Source organism: Littorina saxatilis, unplaced genomic scaffold, assembly GCF_037325665.1.
Source record: "Littorina saxatilis isolate snail1 unplaced genomic scaffold, US_GU_Lsax_2.0 scaffold_416, whole genome shotgun sequence".
NCBI classification, from domain to species: domain Eukaryota; kingdom Metazoa; phylum Mollusca; class Gastropoda; order Littorinimorpha; family Littorinidae; genus Littorina; species Littorina saxatilis.
Window position 1 is genome coordinate 42438 of NW_027129551.1, and position 20676 is coordinate 63113.

The window sequence follows — 20676 nt, forward strand, 5'->3', positions numbered from 1 at the left end:
GTTTGGTCGGTTCCGATTACCTCCCATGGATGCGAAAACCTATATGACCGTTTTTTGTTATTTTTCTCTCTGTTAATTCACCAGTGGCTATGCAACATGTGTTACAGAATTGCACCAGTGTAAGGGTTAATTAATTGTTGTTTTTCAGGCTGTGCAGATGGCTACTACGGGACGGAGTGCTCGCGGTGTGGGAGGTGTGCCCAGCGAGCACCGTGCGACGAGGAGGACGGCAGCTGTACCGCTTGTGACTCACACCAGCTCACCATGCCCCTGTGTCAAGGTACAACAACGCTAATGTTCGTCTTGATAACTCATTCATAGCAAGACAAACTATGAAGCCTGATTATGTTAAGCATTTTTGTGCACAATCAGTCGAATTTTAACAGGCAAGGACAGACTTTGCCCACTTTCACCACGTCTTCCGAGAGCCGCGTCTCCTTCAACATTAGGCGATGCAGCTATAGAACCTGCATAATTTCTTAATGATTGACTAAGTCAATGTTTGTCTGTCAAGAATGTTGTCTCTTCGTTTGCCTTGTCGTGATCGTGTCACTTTTGATGGTTTTAAAGGTCGGCAAGCAGTTCCCTTCATTTACAGCGATCTAAAGTTGTTCCTGGCCCGTGGCAATATTTCCCCACCGTTACCGTCAATATCGTCTTGTTGTAGCGTGACTGTGTAATCATTCATCAGTTGAAAACGTGTATCACTCCATCACCGTCAGGGGGGCACGCCAAGCGGTATAGTTGTAAGAGCTTGCGATATGGTGTGACGTGTGTGCAGTGCGCAGCAGCAGCAGCGCCACAGAGAAGAGCGGCTGGAGCACGGGCACGCTGTTGGCGCTGGGTCTGGGGCTTGCCGCGCTGCTGCTACTCGTCCCGTTGTGGGCCGTCTACTTCACCAGGAGACGAAGCCGGAACAACGTGCCCGGGGCAGGCGGGCAAGTCCCTGTGATGGCCCAGACCGAGCAAGCAAAACAGCCGTTCCAGAAGCAGCTCGCAGTCCACGGATACCCAGCGTTCCTGCAGCAGCAACCAACGGACAGTGTCATTGACGACCCGGCTTCCAGCGTCGATGGCAGCGAGATGTTCAGTGCCTCGGGCAGCGAGACAACCAGCGCCTCCGCTAGTAGCTCCTCGGAGCACAGCAGCTAGACGGAACTCTGACCTGTCGCTTACATGGATATCACTCAGTACAAGCTTGCTTTTGTGAACAGCATAGTTTGGTGCCAAGTGCCCTGCAGCTCGTTGTAGTGTGGCCGTTGTGCACACCCATCTTCCTGATCGCCCTAAACAATGATGTCGTTAACTCCACCTTCCTTCCTGTGTTAACAATCATGTAAACGACCACATTCATCCCTTCAATCTTTTAAATGCCTGGCTGCTTGTCGTGCAGAGCGTCAATATTTTGCACAATACTGGCGTGGGTTACAAAATTCATTTGGCAAAAAGTTCACTGTTCGGAGACAGCAACAAGGCGGAACATGTTTGGTGTAGTGTGGATTGACACTTAATTTTGTATCTCAATCCGTCAATGATTTTTACAAGAATTATTCTGGATCTCTGCTTTCATATAAGTGACTTGTATCTAAAATAAATTAACAAATATGCCATTGGATTGTGAGAACTCTGAATTTACAAAGGTAAAGTTCAACATTACCAGACACCCTTATCTCAAAAAACAGTTTAGGCAGAGCTATGGGATGTGCATAGGAAGGAAGATCTCTCATGGAGCCCGAGTAGCTCAGGTAGTAGAGCACTTGACTTTTGATCCTGGGGTCGCAGGGTCAAAACCGGGCAGGGACGGACACGGGTCAACTTTATGTGCTGACCCAGACACGGTATTCATGTCCCATCCCCCGTGTCACCACAATGGCAAGTAAAAGACATCGACGAAACTATTATCACTGGACTTACCGGACTCAAGTCACTGGCGGCCAGCACCCCAGCTAAGACTAAAGGAAGGACGATGGAAGACGATGCTCTGAAAAGCCAGCTCCAGGCAGCATTCTGCGAGCCAGAAGTATTGGAGATAATTTCCAAAGCAGTTGCCGCTCAAGTGGCAACTCATCTCCGGAAGGAAATTGGTCAGTTGCGAACTGAGCTGCAGCAATACAAGGCAGAGTTGGAGAAGCGGGACAACCACATCGAGCTGCTCCAGGACAAAGTGGACGAGCTTGAACAGTATTCCAGGCGAAACAGCATCCGCATCAACAACATTCCAGAGAAAGAAGGGGAGGACACTGAAGAAGTTGTCAAGGCAGTGGGTCGTGCTGTAGGCATAGACTTCACCGACGCCATGATCGACCGGGCTCATCGTGTGGGGAGAAAAGCCGGGGTCGGTGAAACTTATGATCGTGCGATCATTTGCAAGTTCACGGCCTATAGATACAAGAGGAACTTGATGATGGAGAAAAAGAAGCTAAGTCAAAGTGACCCCAAGAAACTCTTCTCTGATAGGGCCTGGCCGGTTTCAAAAGGACCAGTACCCAAGTTGTTCATCAACGATGACTTGACACAAGAACGAGCAAAGATCGCCGCGAAAGCCAGAACATATAAGCGTGAGAAGACGATCGAGGACACGTGGGTGAGAGACGGGGTGGTGTTCGTCAAAATGAACGGGGTTGTCCGCAGGATAACAGAATTGCGCTGCCTGCTGTTCTTAGTCCAACCAAAGTAAATAAAGAACTATAGCATCAATGAAAGACCTGTGACTTTACATGATAATGCGTATAGGAACCCTTGACTGGCCTACATAATCAAGTTGCCAATTTCACTGAACTTGCATATTGCCACCACAGTGTGTGTGTGTGTTCAACATATCCTGCAGAGTATATTGTGTTGGGCGCCTGTGCCTGGTCTCAGCGACGACTGCCCAAGCCACGCCTTCCTTATCCCTTTACCTGTGTGTGCGCGAATGTATAGAAATTGCGTGTACTTGTTGTGAAATGTTGCGAGGGTCGAGCTTCGCGGTACGGAAAGAAAAAGCAGACTCACGTATGGAAGTCTGTTGGTGGATTGCATTGTTTACTGTGTGCCGTGAGCGTTATAAACGCTAATTTATAAGCGAATTAACTTGGTTTAACCTCTTAACAGATGACAAGCATATTAATCATATACATGCATACACGACACTCCTTTATTCAGCAAAATTGAAAGTCAGGAACCTTTTTTTCATAAAAGGCCACTCTTCGTTTTAGTTATGAATCTACTTTTGAAACCAATTTTTCTCTGTACATCTTCGTTCATTTTGTTAACCTTTTTTGACAGCCGCGTCAGCGATTTTGACTAGAATCATGTCAAAATTGTGTCATGTTTATTCATTATGTTTCTCTATGTTGTATAAAAACTGTTATGACCTCTTTGTTTATCTGTTTTTCGCTATAGCTTTCCCCTGTTTTTCGCTCTTTAACCACTGTTATCCCTTTTTAGAGAGAGATACCCGTTCACTGATTTTTGTTCCATGCCTAGCTACCAATGCCCAGCCCTGGTTCTTCTTCTTCAAAGAAGTTGTAACTTAAATTTTGAATGCCTTTAGACGTCGTTAGCTTAAGATCCAGGGCTGGTTGTTTTTACTCAATATCGGCCAGATGCTCGCAAAAATTCTTTTTTCTTGATTTTGACACCGTTTGGGTATATATGTTTCTAGTTTTATATGGACAAAATGGTTTTCGAATTTCTCTCTTCATCTTTTTCCATGCTCATTTTGTGTGTGTGTATCACGAGAACAATGTTGAATGTTTTAACTCCACACTCTCAAAACCCACACCAGACTCAAAACCGCAACCCTCCTACTTCACCAAACCAATTGAAAACAAGCGTTACGGTCACATGCCCTGGAACATTATACTCGTGCATAGTTTTGTGACACATGTTTTTGTCATTTTGCTGTTGGTTTTATTGTCAGGTGATGTCCACCCGAACCCAGGCCCGCCTGGTAGAGAGCATGCTAAAGATACTTCTATTTTGCACATAAATGTACGTAGTTTGCGAAACAAGATTGATATTTTACAATGTGAAGATCTAGAGCACGATATTGTGACTTTGTCTGAAACTTGGTTGTGTGACTCAATATCAAACGACAGTTTATGCCTTAAAGGATTTCATCCCCCAGTGCGCCTCGATAGGCCAGATGGATATGGAGGGGTAGCTGTTTACGTGAAAAACGACTTTGCAAACCAAGACCTGACCTATTAATTCCAGGTCTTGAAGCAGTCTGGGTAGAAACAAAATTATTGCAAGAAACTGTGTTGATTGGTTCATTTTACCGACCACCAGACTCTCGGGTTGATTATTGGCACTTGGTTGACGAGTCTGTAAAGCAAGTAATGAGAACACCACATAAATTTCTAATTCTTGGAGACTTCAACGAAGATTTTTTGAATAATCCATCTCCCCACCTTCTTAATTTAATATATAAAAACAATTTGCACCAGCTCGTTACTGAACCCACACGTATTACAGAAATAAAATCCTCATGCATTGATCTGGTCCTGACTACGAGTATAAACCTAATCAGTGAAGTTGTAGTGTTACCCCCCATTTGTAGTGACCATTCAGTGCCATGTGTAAAATTAAAGTCACAGAGATTTAAAAAAGGTCAGTTTAAAAGGACTATATATAATTATGCCAAGTTAGATGTTGATACATTTTTGTTTGAATTAAACAAAATTGATCTTTTGAACACAGTTTTAAATGCGTCCATAGATGAAGCTGCTGCCTTGTTTTCTGAACACTTATTACGTGTTGCAAAAACATGTATGCCTGTTAAGGTAATAACAGTACGTGAAGATGACGCCCCATGGATGACTGAACATATTTTACAATTACGAAACGCAAAAAATTGTATACATCAAGTTGCTAAGCGCTTAAATACACCTGAGCAGTGGGCATTATTCCGCCTGACCAGAAATCAGTACACAGATGAAATTCGTAAACGAAAAAGAGATTATTTCTTAGAACTTGATGAGAGGATAAATTGTAAACAGAACTTCGGAAGCAAAAATTGGTGGCAACTTGTTAATTCCTTTCTGAAGAAAAAAGGTGTTGCATGTAACGAAATCCCACCGCTAGAGGATAATGGAAAAATTATTGATAACATTTGTGAAAAAACGATTTTGTTTAATAATTATTTTGAAAGCCAGTCTAAAGTTGAAAATCCAGACGATCCCCTGCCCGAGGCAAATTGGTGCGGCACGTCTTTACTGACTTTTGAATTGACAGAAGCAGAAGTTGTCCAAGTGCTAAGGAACTTAGATTTATCCAAGGCCGTGGGCCCTGACGGAATACATAATAAATTGCTTGTAGCTGGACTACCTGTTATTATTTCACCGCTTACAGTTCTCTTTAACAGATCCTTGTCCGAGGGTGTCTTTCCAGTTGTCTGGAAAACTGCTCACATTACGCCCATTTATAAGAAAGGCGATAGGAGTGCTTGTTCCAACTATCGTCCAATCTCTTTGCTGAGTTGTATTGGGAAGGTGCTTGAAAAATGTGTACAAATCCGTGTGTTTGGTTATTTGAACAATTATAATCTGATTACACACTGTCAATCTGGTTTTATTGCTGGTGATTCAACTGTTTATCAATTACTGAGTATATATGACGATTTTTGTGTTGCACTTGATAAAAACATTATGTCACAGGCAATATTTTTTGATGTATCTAAAGCTTTCGATAAAGTTTGGCATCGTGGTCTGCTACACAAGCTTGAGGCGATAGGTATAGGGGGTCCCTTGCTTGTTTGGTTCGAACATTACTTGAGTGATCGCAGACAAGCAGTAGTACTGAAAGGAACCAAATCAAGTTATGTCACCCCTTCTGCTGGTGTCCCTCAGGGTTCTGTTTTAGGACCTCTATTATTTCTCATTTATATTAACGATATTGGTATTGGTCTTGAATCAGTGTTGAAACTCTTTGCAGACGATACGAGCATGTATTTATGTTTAGATAACAATGTTACACGAGCTGAGATTTTGAATTCTGATTTGGATAAAATTTGCGCATGGGCTTTAAAATGGAAAGTCACTTTTAATTGTCAAAAGACAGAATTGTTGGACATTTGTAGGCAAAAAAATGTGTTACTTCCACCATTGTATTTTGAAGATGCACTTTTGATTGATGTTGAAAATCACAAGCACCTTGGCGTCATCCTACAAGGTAATTGTAAATGGGATTCCCACATAAAAAGTCTCATTGCTAAGTGTAGAAAGTCAATTGCGTGTTTTGGTTTATTCAAGTATCGTCTAAACAGAAAATCGCTTGAAGTTATATACAAATCCTTTATATTACCATTGTTTGATTACGCGGACGTTATTTGGGATAACTGTACGAAGTGTTTGTCAGACGAGTTGGAGACCTTGCATCTCGATGCAATCCGAATTATTGTAGGTGCAGTTCGTGGTACAAGCCACCAAAAATTGTATAATGAATCGGGTTTTGTGCCCCTGAAAGAAAGGCGACGTCGTCATAAACTCTTGCTGTATTATAAAATTGTAAATCGTTTAACCCCAGCATATTTATATTCCAAACTGCCTGTCTTGGTTTCCGATGTAAATCCTTACCACAGACGACGCCCTCTTGAACGTAAGGTTCCATTATGCAGAAGTGAGTTATGTAAATCTTCATTTTTTCCTTCAACGACAGCTTTGTGGAATAATCTTCCAGAAAATATACGACAAACGCAGTCAATTGGTGAATTTAAAAGATTTTTGATGAATGGAGATGTTGTTGTTCCACAGTATTATTATTTAGGCAACCGCAAGGCACAGGTATTTCACAGCAGGTTGAGATTAAATATGAGCGATTTGCAACAAGACCTTGTTAACCGACACCTCTCTGATAATTTAGAATGCACGTGTGGAGTACGCCCGGAAGACGCTGAACACTTTTTGTTACATTGTCCAAAATTTAAAGAACATAGAACCATTTTATTCAATAGTCTACCAACGTACGCTCTGGATTGCAAAACACTTTTGTTTGGCAATACTGACTTAACTATATCTTTGAATACGAAAATATTTTCTGCTGTACAAGATTACGTTATGTCAACTGATCGCTTCGGCTGATATTATATTAACAGTGACAGCAATAGATGTAGCAAAGCATTCTCTCTCTCTCTCTCTCTCTCTCTCTCTCTCTCTCTCTCTCTCTCTCTCTCTCTCTCTCTCTCTCTCTCTCTCTCTTTATTTGTATAAAATATTATGAAATATTTTGAAAGAAAAGGGTTGAAGTTATCACTTGTTCGCCATGTCTTGTTATCAGAATGTGTATTGATTATTAGTTTTGGAACGTGTCCATAAGCAGTCTGCTTGTTAACGTTCTTAATGTTGTTACTGTATATAACATGTATACAAGAAATTAATAAAAACACGCTTAAACCAAAAGACCTCGGTCATTCTGCCGTGTTGGACATTTGCGGCTGAGTTTTGTCAACTGGAGGTCTGAGTTGTTGTAACTCTGAAGGCACCGTCCATCCCGCGTACAAGGTCATGTTGACCGCCACATGTCCCTCCAGACTTTCACATGAAACAATTATGAGCATCTTTTCACTTGTACAGATAACACAAATCAATATCGTGGGTGATTTCTGAACAGAGCGGGGTTCTTTTGCTGATCTGATTTAGCAGAGTGACAAAGGTGTCTCTTTGGAACCAAATTCCACAACATCAATGCATTTTCACTTTGCACAGGAAGCAGCCAGGTTGTTGCTTTCTGGCGGATGCTCTTATCTTGCATACAAGTCTGAACAGATGGTTGGTGGTGAACATGCAGTAGTGTACTCTTCAGTAATGTGCCGCAATAGACTGAATAAAAGACACAAAACCTATTTGAGGTGTAATGTATCATGCAGTGAGTTTAATTTATTCTCCTAAGTCATCACTCAGTCAAATTGGTCACCGTTTTGTAAGCACTTTTTTTCTTACAATGATGAAGCACTCATATACTCTTAGCTTCATCCGATCGGTTGAGATATTTGAGTGTCTTCGTGTAGATAAGAAAGGTGACAGCGTTGACGGGAAAACCCCTCAAGCACGTGACGAGTGTTCCGCGATACAACACAGACACCCCTTCCTGTCTGACAGCCACGCTGGCGCAATGCACGAAGCCGCGGTACCTACCTGCCGTGTCGCTCTGAACGCGGCTCTTGATGACGTCAATGGGCATGACGCAGAACCAGGAGATGGTCCCGGCCAGCCCGCCACCTATGACGTCAGAGATGACGCCGTGCGAGTCTGTCCAGCCCTTGCGATGCAGGGCGGAGGAGATGGCCTCGTAGCATACGAGGTAGAGACCATAGGACGGCACGTCCCTCAGAGACATGGAGGTCAGGCCGCGGTACAGGCCCGCTAGCTTCTTCTGGCGCCACACCGCTCTCAGGCAGTCCCCAGGGCCACTGTAGTACCGACCGCTCGCTGTCGTCGCTCCTGCACAACCACACTATACTCATCATAACGAACAGGGATTGAGTGCAAGTTACACAGCGTGCTAGTCGGTTGTCCTTGCAACTCATCCGCAGCGTAAAGTTCTATCTTGGGAGTCCCAAGTGCTGTCCTTAATTCAGCCCGAAGTCGACTTGGCGAATACTTCGCGAAGTCTTTTTACCAAAAACTCAGTGCTAAAGCTCCGTGCGGCCAGCTTCGCGAAGTCTTTGTACCAAAAACTCAGTGCTAAAGCTCCGTGCGGCCAGCTTCGCGAAGTCTTTTTACCCAAAACTCAGTGCTAAAGCTCCGTGCGGCCAGCTTCGCCAAGTATACTTCGCTTAGTCGACTTCGCCCAGTTAAGGACAGGCTTTATGAAAAGTCAATGAGATATTGGATATTACCCGCAAACTGTTCGAGTGATTTTAGGCACGACATACTCGTACACATGCACCATAAAAGCGATATAGTTTACTTCTTCATAGTGTTAAGTGGGTCGTTTATATGAGGTGCACGAGTATTGGACATACGGTTATGAATGCAGTCAAAACGTTAAGCAGACAGATTGTAAACAGGTCAAAATTAACGTGTGTGTTTATTTTTTATTTTTTATAATAAAACATGAAGATTTTGGGCCAGATTCTTCTTTCAGACAAATAAAGAACTTTGCCGTATGTTTTATTTTACTCTAAAATGGTCCCCATATGCAACAACAGAGCACCATATTCAAATTTATAAACATATTTTCAAAAGCTGCACAGTGACCAAGGGATTACCTTGGTGGGGAATCTGGGCCTGCAGCGTGCACTTGATGACGTCCACGGGACACGCAATGACGAGCTGCGCGGCCCCCGCAGCACAGCCAGCCAGGTACACGTCCAGCATCCCCGGGGGCCTGTCGTGCGCCTAGTGTCGCAGCGCTGTGCCGTACACCCCGAAGATCACTGCGTTCACCCCGGCGTATGTCACGCGTGATTGTTCTGAAAAGTGACTATTACATGATTGTTCTGAAAGGCTACTATTTATTTCATCGTAATCATGTAAGCCCTCATACGTGATTGTTCTGAAAGCTTACTAATTTACATGATTGTTCTGAAACTCTACTAAAGGTAAACTTGCTTCACCCGTGAAATGTTGTCAGATACGGAACAATATGTATACCCCTGCCCAACGAAGTTGGAGGGGGGTATACTGGATTCACTTTATCCATCTGTCTGTATGTATGTCTGTCTGTATATTTTAAGTTATTGAGACATCCCAGTGCACTAAGGGATTTATAGAGCAAATCGAGAAAATTCATTATTGAACGAAGCGCATAGCGCTGAGTTCAATAATTATTTTCGAGATTTGCTCTATAAATCCCTTAGTGCACTGGGATTGTTTCAATAACGATATTGTCAGTACCGCCATAGAAAAAAGAAGATTCCAAGCGCACATTTTGCAACGCGCATTTGAATAGGCATAACTGTGTGGTCAGGTCGTGTACAGTAAAGATCTACTTTTGTGTGGGGTGTCTCAAGTGTGTCGTGCTTTCGTCACACGCATTTTAATTTCTGTTGGTAAATTCCAGTGTAGCGTTAATCTGAACAGTGATGATCTTTCAGAGAGACCTCATTTGAACTCGGAGAAAGGGCTGTGCTCTTCATTATTTGCGATTCGAAACCTCCAGTCGAGCTTCGACGGATTGACTGTGCGGAGTGACTCCCCTTGAATTGACTCGAAGCCGCGGGACTCGACGGTTCGCACATTTTCAAAACAAATGTGGCATATTTCTCGTGTTGTATCTTCAGTCATCGGGGAGTCTGATACTAAATATGAACAGTAAGAATGCTCTGAACCCTACACGTATTATATCCCCATCGTTTTTTCGTTCACATTTGCCCAACATGTTAATTTGCTGAGCGGGGTGTATGTCGTCTGCTAGGGCAATCAAACCACTGCATGCAGTCTGCACTGACTGAGTCTGCACGCACGAGGCACGCTGGTAATAAGTCTTATAATGGTAAGAACGTTCTGAACCCTACACGTTTTCGATTACGATTGTTCTTGCCTTGAAATAATAATTCGGAAACCATTCATTTACTGAACTGATGCAGACGTATTTCAGTGTAGTCAGTGCGGCTAAGTATTCATGACAGAGTCGATCGAGTCAGTCTTCCAAACTGGTCTAGCTGGTACGTTATCGGAATAACACTTGTGTTTTCTGCTAGCGGGTGGGAATTTTATATTAACTCATCATTTGGTAATGTGGATGATAAGCTACATGCCACTAACACGATGAGAAGAATCTATGCAAGTCGGCGAGAATTAGATGAAACTGACACAGCGGCTTCTATTTTTAGATCAGTGGCAGCCGCACTGTGGCACAGGCACATGCAATCTGTCAGAAAAAAAACACTTCTGCTTTAATTGAGAAGCAGGGAATTTATGGTCATTTGGTATTGTGGAGAATATAAGCTACATGTCAGTAATTAATTCTGAGGATGAGAGCACAGTCTTGCTTAGGTAAAGGGCGTAAGAATACGCTCTGTGGAAAAGTTAGCGCACTCCAAGAGTGCGCTAACAGTTTTAGCGCATCGCCATTAGCCAATCAACTGGTTCACATCAGTCATGTGACACCAGTACTTACTGACAATGAACAATATTTTGATACAATGATACTAAATCTTAAGTGAAATTGATATTTATAACTCAACAAGTAATACGTTTCATACATTGAACATGTCTTCTTTATTGTTCTCAACTCAAAATTTAAATTAAATGTTCAAAGACAACAATTATTTATAATCTTCAAAAATGTAATGATTCTTCTTTTAGTATTCTCAACTCAAAATTCTAATTACAGGTTTAAAGGGAAACATAGAAACTTTTGATTTTTCCTCTTTGTCATGCTTAGGTGGCTAGGTCACCAACATGGATCGAAAGGCATGGCAAAGAGGGAAAATGGAAGCTACTTGTTGCCCCTTTAAAGACGAAAGGCACAACACACAATTTTCACAAATGAAACATATTTTTTTAATGAAATAAAAATTCAAGTGGAGAGGGAATGAGAAACGTGAGGAGATGGCCGGGGTTGTGAGATGGGTGGGGAGTCTGGGCTATAAAGTTCTTGCACGCGAGACAATATACTTCTCTCTCTCTCTCTCTCTCTCTCTCTCTCTCTCTCTCTCTCTCTCTCTCTCATAAAAGTTCAATTCAATTCAATTCTCTCTCTCTCTCTCTCTCTCTCTCTCTCTCTCTCTCTCTCTCTCTCTGTGAATATTTTTGTTATCCTAAATGTTGGGGGGGGGGGGGGAAGAACTGGGGTCCTGAATTGGCCTAAATGGTCCGCTGGACCCAAAAAGCAACAGTTAACTAACTAACTAACTAACTAACCAACCCCAGGAACAGCTGCCCCCCCCCCCCCCCCCCCCCCGTTTCCGACGCCAGTGCACTGAGTACAAAATATTGTTCCATTTACATACAGACATACACACAGTACAGACAGACGGACAAAGTGAATCCAATACACCCCCTTCAACTTCATTGGGCTGGGGTATAAATATCAATATCACTTAAGATTTAGTATCATTCTATCAAAATATTGTTCCATATACAGACAGACATACACACAGACAGATGGACAAAGTGAATCCAGTATACCCCCCCCCCCCCCCCCCCCCCACCCCTCCAACTTCGTTGGGCAGGGGTATACATATTGTTCCATATCTGACAACATTTCACGGGTGAAGCAAGTTTACCTTTAGTAGAGTTTCAGAACAATCATGTAAATTAGTAAGCTTTCAGAACAATCACGTATGAGGGCTTACATGATTACGATGAAATAAATAGTAGCCTTTCAGAATAATCATGTAATAGTCACTTTTCAGAACAATCACGCGTGACAGGCGTACGTCCACAGCGGGTACGACAAACCGCGAAAGAAACCACGAATCTGAAAAAAACCACGAGAATGGCCAGTTATTAGAACGTTTCATTTATGAAAGAACAAAACATCACCATCACAGGGATGTTGACCCAAAAATGTCTTTAACACAGACAGTTACACAAACACGATACTACGATACAGATAATAAACTAAGCTTAGGATGTGTGTCTCTATCCTCCAGTCTCTCGCGAGTTTCTGTCGAGGATTTGTTTTGTCGATTCTGAAGAAAAAGATATGAGCCGGAGATGATTGTGTTGTAGAAGTTGGTGTATACAATGTGGACCGGAACGGTGGCATTTTGGAACCCGGCAGCCATAGTAGATAATCAACAATGACTGCCGAGTTCTAAAATGGTGCCCCCCCCCCCCCCCCTTCCTTAATGGGAAAGCCGAGACAAATAATGGCGGGAACTATGTGCTCAGCCCAAAACCCCACTGCAAGTCGTGAACACAAGTGACGTAGTTTAGATCATTACGTAGTAAATGACGCGTATGTGCTACTAAATCAGAAGTGTTTTCAGAAGTGTTTTCGGACATTTTATTTGGAGCAGTGGAAGAAAACGTGGTTGATGTTTGTGACAACACCCATCTGACCACCAGTTGATGCGTCTCTGGCGATGACCAGGACATCATGTTAAAGATATCTGTTGCAGTTCCATTGTGGGCTCCGTTCAGTTTCATTCTACTTCTGGATTTTGTTCTCACTCTACGAGGTCGGTGCTATCATTTACATGATTTAGAAATGTACTTCTTTGAGTACATTTTGTTGCCGTTGTAATGCCTACTACCACAGGTATCGTGAATAGCTATGCTGGCGCCCTGTTATGTTACACTTGAGCTAGAATGGACTTATTTTTAAACAATAGGGGAAGGGCTCCTAATATGGACCATGTTTTGTTTCATGCTGATAACTAGCTTGTTTTCTTGCGAAGAAGTTTCATTATATTTAGTCAAGTTTTGACTAAATATTTTAACATCGAGGGGGAATCGAAACGAGGGTCGTGGTGTATGTGCGTGTGTGCGTGTGTGTGTGCGTGTGTGCGTGTGTGTGGAGCGATTCAGACTAAACTACTGGACCGATCTTTATGACATTTGACATGAGAGTTCCTGGGTATGAAATCCCCATACGTTTTTTTCATTTTTTTGATAAATGTCTTTGATGACGTCATATCCGGCTTTTCGTGAAAGTTGAGGCGGCACTGTCACGCCCTCATTTTTCAACCAAATTGGTTGAAATTTTGGTCAAGTACTCTTCGACGAAGCCCGGGGTTCGGTATTGCATTTCAGCTTGGTGGCTTAAAAATTAATTAATGACTTTGGTCATTAAAAATCTGAAAATTGTAAAAAAAAAAAAAAATTTATAAAACGATCCAAATTTACGTTTATCTTATTCTCCATCATTTGCTGATTCCAAAAACATATATATAAATATGTTATATTTGGATTAAAAACAAGCTCTGAAAATTAAATATATAAAAATTATTATCAAAATTTTTTTTTCGAAATCAATTTAAAAACACTTTCATCTTATTCCTTGTCGGTTCCTGATTCCAAAAATATATAGATATGATATGTTTGGATTAAAAACACGCTCAGAAAGTTAAAACGAAGAGAGGTACAGAAAAGCGTGCTATCCTTCTCAGCGCAACGAATACCCCGCTCTTCTTGTCAATTCCACGTGCACTGCCTTTGCCACGGGCGGTGGAGTGACGATGCTACGAGTATACGGTCTTGCTGCGTTGCGTTGCGTTCAGTTTCATTCTGTGAGTTCGACAGCTACTTGACTAAATATTGTATTTTCGCCTTACGCGACTTGTTTTGTGTTTGGTATTCTCACTTAGGTTAATTGTTAGGCCTAATTAGAGTGAAATAGCTTTGATAGACATTCAGCAAAAATTAAATACAGAAAAAAGCACAAATGGTCCATACTAGGAGCCTGGGCGCCTAATATGGACCCGTGAAGCGGCCTTCACGAATCACTGTAAAAAGTCCCCTTCATCAGTTCATGATACAACTTTTTTTGTTTTTTTGTTTTTTGGTATTTGCCAAGCACATTATTGTGCTTTTAATCAATAACATGCATCTGTCTACAATGTATCATAATTCATCCTTCAACATGTATAATAAAATATGTAAATGGCAAGTATACAAGACATATACAACATTAGGACATAACCGACAGACGGACATATAACATACCGTTCGCCTACAAGTAAGACCGGAGCATAACATAACATGCAGATTACAATACTGATAAAGAGAGAGAGAGAGAGAGAGAGAGAGAGAGAGAGAGAGAGAGAGAGAGAGAGAGAGAGAGAGAGGGCGGGGGTAATAATGGTGGTGGTATCATTTATAATGTATACTCTAAAGTAATAATACAAATAATAGATTCTTTTTGAACTTCCACCCTACAATAGTCAAAAGTCACTAAAATACAAGACACCCCTACACCCATAAGATTGGACAGGGTGACAGACAGGTAAGAGGATAAGTGAAGCAGACAGACATAAGACATACACACACACTCTTGCCTAAAATCTTGTAAAAACCTACAATTTTAAACTGTGGAAAAAGTTAAGCTGAAAAGGACACTTCGCCTTGGTCAATAACCTAACATATATTCGCATAGGGTAACCACTCTGACAAAAATTCAACATTTCTATTCCTGATAAAATTCAATTTCTTTTCAATGTAATATCTTTGTTTTAATATTTTTAAAAAAGCACTCAAAAGCGGAACTGAGCCCTGAAGTTTACATTTATAAAGATAATATTTTCTTAAAAGAATAATCAAATCTAAAACATTATCAGTGTTCACATTATCATCATTTCCAAATATTATCAATCCTTTTGAAAAAGTCAAATGTTCACAATGTAAACATTCGTTGTGCAATACATTATTCAATTTAATCCAGAAGGTTTTAACAATCATACATTCCCCAAATAAGTGAACAATTGTCTCTTCATGATACCCGCAAAATGTGCAAAGCGGTGAATTTTTAATTTTACACAAATATAAATATTTATTACAAGGTAGAATCCGGTGTAAGAGTCGCAGCTGACACCACCTTAAACTTACATCAACAGTACTTTGAAAGGGTTTAAAAAAAATCCAATTCATATTACTTTCACTGGTGCTATTCCATTTTGAAACCGCAGATGGAATAACGTTAGACTGCACAAACACCTTCTTCACAACATGGTTTCCTTTTTTTTTTATCACTGACCACACTCTACTATCCACTGATTCATGCTGACAATTCAATGTCTTAAAATTCAATTTCTTCTGATAGCTTTTCACAGCGGATACAATTCCACAATACAACAAAATATCACTTTTAACATTAGGAAATAATTTAGAAAACTCTTGATAATTCAAATATTTACCCTCCAAATTTACTAAATGTTTCACATATACAATTCCTTCTTCATAATAAATGCTTCTTTTACCTCTCACTATGTTATCATTATAAAAAAGACATTCGTACAAAAATTCATCAATATTAACAGGTAAACATTTTGCATATAACTTTTCATAATGCTTTAAAGGCACAGTAAGCCTCCCGTAAACCATCACAGAGCTCCCCGAGCGTCTACATACAGTACAAGCATACTTCCATTTGAACGCTCACCGAACGGGAACATCCTAGCTGCTTTCTGTTGAGCGTGAGAAATTTTCAAAGAATTTATTTTCGTGGACTTGGGCTGCTACAACAATATAATGGCGCCTCGTTTTGGTGCTGGACGGCTGTTATGATACCGAAAATCACGCCCGGACAGTAAGCCTCCCGTAAACCATCACAGATACTGTCAGGCTTTTACACACAGTACAAACACCCTTCCATTTGAACGCTCACCAAACGGGAACATCCTAGGTGCCCTACGTAAAGAGCGAGCAATTTTTAAAGAATTAATTTTGCAGATTGTCTCGAACACTTTTAATTTGGACCCATCCTGAACTCAGGTCAAACATGAGTTACTTCCCTTCGGGTCTCATTCTATCGATGTAAACTGGCGATAGCCGTGAATCGATGATTATCAAAATGTTTTTGGACCGTGGTGCGTTTTTGCGCTGGACCTAACTTTTAAAATCTAAATAATAAATTGACAGCTTGTTACACAAACATTCTTTAATCATAAAAGAATTCTTTTTTCATCAAGACAAGATCAGTACAATTCGAAGTTGTGAAAGTTTGAAAAAAGAAAAGCTCGGAAGTAGGGTCACGCAAGGGTCGTAGCAGACGACGGTTTATCATGCATATCTCCGTTCCTCTCAACAGTCAAAAGCCATCGCTAGAGTTCTTGTGAACCACAGCCGTTTGTTTCGTGCATAAAAACGTGCTACTGTAAATAAGCTCACATCGAGTCGCATTCAAATAACTAACTGACCACTACATTGTGAAAAAGGGAAACTGGATCACACGGATTCACGATGGCTCAGGGGTAAGATAAACCACGCAAAAATAAATTCTTTGAAAATTGTTCGCTCTTTACGGAGGGCACCTAGGATGTTCTCAATCGGTGAGTGTTTAAATGAAAGGGTGTTTGTTCTGTGTGTAAAAGCCTGACCGCATCTGTAATGGTTTACGGGAGGCTTACTGTGCCTTCAACACATCTTGCCCAAACTTGTTTTTCACCGTATTTTTCAACACTTTTATATAATTGCTACCAACCGGATTCACAATATTTAGTTCTGGATACATATGATCAGGGCTGATCAGTTCATTTTATGGGGGGGGGGTTCCAAAAGTATATTGTGAAGATATGGGTGTGAAGGCACAAAGCGCCGAGCCGACGGCGCGAAGCGCGAAGCGCGAAGCGCCTAGCTTGCTAGGGGGGTCCGGGGGCATGCCCCCCCGGAAAATTTTGAAAAAAAGGATGCAAAATGGTGCAATCTGGTGCATTCTGAGGATGATCATTACCAGATTCAGGCAGCAGATTTTGTCACTGATTAATACCCCAAAAATTGAAACTCAATGTAAAATAAAGAAATGCACCATAAAAATATTTTTATTTTTTGGCTGGGGGGGGGGGGGGGGGGTCCGAAAACCCCAGAAACCTCCCCCCCTCGTCCGCCCCTGATATCCATAACAAATCTCTTCAAACATGAATCACCACAAACAACTTTTCGCATCAAATCAATCTTCAATGTTGACAAAAATACATAAATATTCACCATATTTAACCCCCCCCCCCCCTTCTTCAAGGGGTTTACACACTACTGTCTTTTTAATTTTTGCTCTTTTACCACTCCATAAAAAATCAAATAACAACTTATCCAATTCTTTCAATAAGTTATTATCAGGATCGGGCTAACACATAAACAAATGTGTAATCTTTGACAATACAAGGGTTTTAATAACTATTATTTTACCTAGTGGGGTAAGACGTCTCTTTCCCCATACATATAACATCTTTTTAATATCTTTTAATTTATCCTGATAATTAATGTGAACAATATATTGTAAATCAACCGAAAAATGTATACCCAAAACCTTAAAAATACCAGGGTTCCAGCAAAAATTTTGCTCTTGTAAAAATCTAACATGCGAATTCTTTTTACTACCTATCCAAATAACATTTGTTTCATCGTAATTCATATTCAAACCAGACATATTTGCGAACAATTTAAGCGTACATATAGCTTCTACAAATGACTCCTTACTTCCATCTAAGTAAAGGGTGGTGTCATCTGCAAACTGCGACAGTAAAACATCTCGTTCTTTTAATCTAATCCCTTAATCATTAAAGACAAAATTTCTGCACAAATTAAGTACAAATAAGGTGAAAGAGAATCCCCTTGTCTAACGCCTCTGTGTATCTCAAACCATCCAGTATAATGGCCATTTACAGTTACACATGTAATGATATGATTATAAAATGTCTTTACCCACTGTCTCAGTTGCGGTCCAAAGTTAAAAAATCAAGACTTTTCTCAATAAAGGACCAAGAAATACTATCGAAAGCTTTTTGGAAATCAATCGTCAACAAGAGACCAGGAATATTATGCTCTTCTGTGTACACGAGTGTATCAAACAGTTGACGTATGTTTTCACTAATACATCTGCCTTTGAGAAATCCCTTTTGGTCTTCATGTATCAACATTGGCAAAAAAAATTTAAGTCGGTTTGCAATACAGGTAGAGGCAATTTTATACACAGTGTTCAATAATGTAATAGGACGCCAGTTTTTTAAATACTATTTAGGTTTACCATCTTTGGGGATACATGTAATTATTCCTTGTCTCTGGGTTATTGACATCTCTCTTTGTTGAAAACTACAATTTACTGAACGGACAAGAAAAGTACCAATATCATTCCAAAACATTTTAAAACAAGAAGGGCAAAGCCCATACGACTCACATGCTTGACCTTGACCTTGACATGACCTTGACCTTGGTCAAGGTCATCCAAGGTCATGCAACACAAAGCTGTTAATTCAAGACATAGGAAGTACAATGGTGCTTATTGGCTCTTTCTACCATGAGATATGGTCACTTTTAGTAGTTCACTACCTTATTTTGGTCACATTTCATAAGGGTCAAAGTGACCTTGACCTTGATCATATGTGACCAAATGTGTCTCATGATGAAAGCATAACATGTGCCCCACATAATTTTTAAGTTTGAAACAGTTATCTTCCATAGTTCAGGGTCAAGGTCACTTCAAAATATGTATACAATCCAACTTTGAAGAGCTCCTGTGACCTTGACCTTGAAGCAAGGTAAACCAAACTGGTATCAAAAGATGGGGCTTACTTTGCCCTATATATCATATATAGGTGAGGTATTCAATCTCAAAAACTTCAGAGAAAATGGGAAAAATGGGAAAAATAGCTGTTTTTTAGACAACATTTATGGCCCCTGCGACCTTGACCTTGAAGCAAGGTCAAGATGCTATGTATGTTTTTTGGGGCCTTGTCATCATACACCATCTTGCCAAATTTGGTACTGATAGACTGAATAGTGTCCAAGAAATATCCAACGTTAAAGTTTTCCGGACGGACGGACGGACGGACGGACGGACGGACGGACGGACGGACGACTCGGGTGAGTACATAGACTCACTTTTGCTTCGCATGTGAGTCAAAAACTCTGTAGTAAATCCATCTGAACCTGGGCTTTTATCGTTTTTCATTTAGCGAAGGGCTGCTAAGGCTTCAGCTTCTGTAATTATGCCCTCAAACATCATACTTTCCTCTGGAGATAATTTAGAGGCATTTAAAAGACTAAGATCAACATCCTCTACATTCCTTTCTGCATATAATTTATCATAAAACTGTTGAACTTCAATCATAATATCTTCCTGATTATATAACATCCTTCCTTCATCTGTTTCAACATAATTCATTGCTTTATTACAAAAATGTCGATTTTCCAAATTACAAAAATACTTACTAGCACGTTCGCCTTCATTAATCCATTTGACCTTTGATCTCACAGCCATTCCTTCACATTTATGAACCCGTAATTGCAATAACTCTCTTTGGTTTTCCTCAAGAGTGGTTAAATCTTCATCCCTAAATGTGGATTCCAAAGCATTTATTTCTCTTAATAAATTTTCTTCTTTTTCTCTTTCTTTTTTCTTTTTAAAGGAGGCATATGAGATAGTTTTGCCACATATCTCCATAAGGAGTACCTCCAAAAATAACTGGTCGTTTATTTCTAAATGTAAATCACAATAGATTTTGCTATTATTTTTTGTTTGCAGTAGAAACTCGAGGTCAACAATGCTAAAATGTAACAAATACGGTCTTAGCTGTCATACAGGGTGACCCAAAAAAAAGAGTACCCAAACAAAACGTCATAAATTGAACAAAAATAAAGCAATCTTCATAAAATTTATTTACACACACAGGTAGCCTCTGCATGATTTCAACAGAAAATGTTAGCGTTCTAGCTTGTCTTTCAGGAAAGTTATGCTCATTCTACAGAACATGCTCCAAATGGCCTCCCCCAGATTTAAATCCCCCAGATTTCTATCTTTGGGGGTTCCTGAAAGACAACGTCTACAGGAACAACCCACAGACAATCGCAGAACTCAAGCGAGCCATCACAACAACCATTCGCGGAATCTCGCAACAGGAGTGTGTGCGGGTGATTGATAACTTTGCGCGGCGAGTTCAAGTTTGCCTGAATCGGCGCGGAGGCCATTTGGAGCATGTTCTGTAGAATGAGCATAACTTTCCTGAAAGACAAGCTAGAACGCTAACATTTTCTGTGCAAATCATGCAGAGGCTACTTGTGTGTGTAAATAAATTTTATGAAGATTGCTTTATTTTTGTTCAATTTATGACGTTTTGTTTGGGTACTCTTTTTTTTGGGTCACCCTGTA

At 40.7% G+C, this 20676-nt stretch overlaps 3 protein-coding genes across 3 annotated transcripts in view; 2 read left to right on the top strand and 1 right to left on the bottom strand.

Annotated features, from left to right (window-relative positions):
• LOC138957788 (platelet endothelial aggregation receptor 1-like) overlaps nt 1–1640 on the top strand; it is a 40774-nt gene extending 39134 nt beyond the window's left edge. Inside the window, exons 3-4 of the mRNA XM_070328843.1 lie at nt 149–280; nt 782–1640. Of these exons, the coding sequence (XP_070184944.1) occupies nt 149–280; nt 782–1152 (503 nt within the window). The 3' untranslated portion in view covers nt 1153–1640. The remainder of the gene's footprint in view (nt 1–148; nt 281–781) is intronic.
• Nucleotides 1641–1966: 326 nt separating this feature from the next.
• On the top strand, nt 1967–2677 carry LOC138957789 (uncharacterized). The gene has a single exon (XM_070328844.1). It carries the CDS (start codon nt 1967–1969, stop codon nt 2675–2677), a length of 711 nt encoding a protein of 236 aa, XP_070184945.1.
• Nucleotides 2678–7935: 5258 nt separating this feature from the next.
• On the bottom strand, nt 7936–9360 carry LOC138957791 (mitochondrial basic amino acids transporter-like). Its single transcript, XM_070328845.1, has 2 exons — nt 9194–9360; nt 7936–8423 (listed from the first exon to the last, which is right to left on the bottom strand). Exons 1-2 carry the CDS (start codon nt 9300–9302, stop codon nt 7936–7938), a joined length of 597 nt encoding a protein of 198 aa, XP_070184946.1. The 5' UTR covers nt 9303–9360.
• Nucleotides 9361–20676: the final 11316 nt, after the last annotated feature.

Bases quoted from the DNA above. Each gene is read 5' to 3' on its own strand.
- LOC138957789 (XM_070328844.1), top strand. From the start codon at position 1,967: ATGGAAGACGATGCTCTGAAAAGCCAGCTCCAGGCAGCATTCTGCGAG.
- LOC138957791 (XM_070328845.1), bottom strand. From the start codon at position 9,302: ATGCTGGACGTGTACCTGGCTGGCTGTGCTGCGGGGGCCGCGCAGCTC. The intron at 8,424-9,193 runs GTAATCCCTTGG...GTGGTTGTGCAG, and splicing joins GGCCCAGATTCCCCACCAAG to GAGCGACGACAGCGAGCGGT.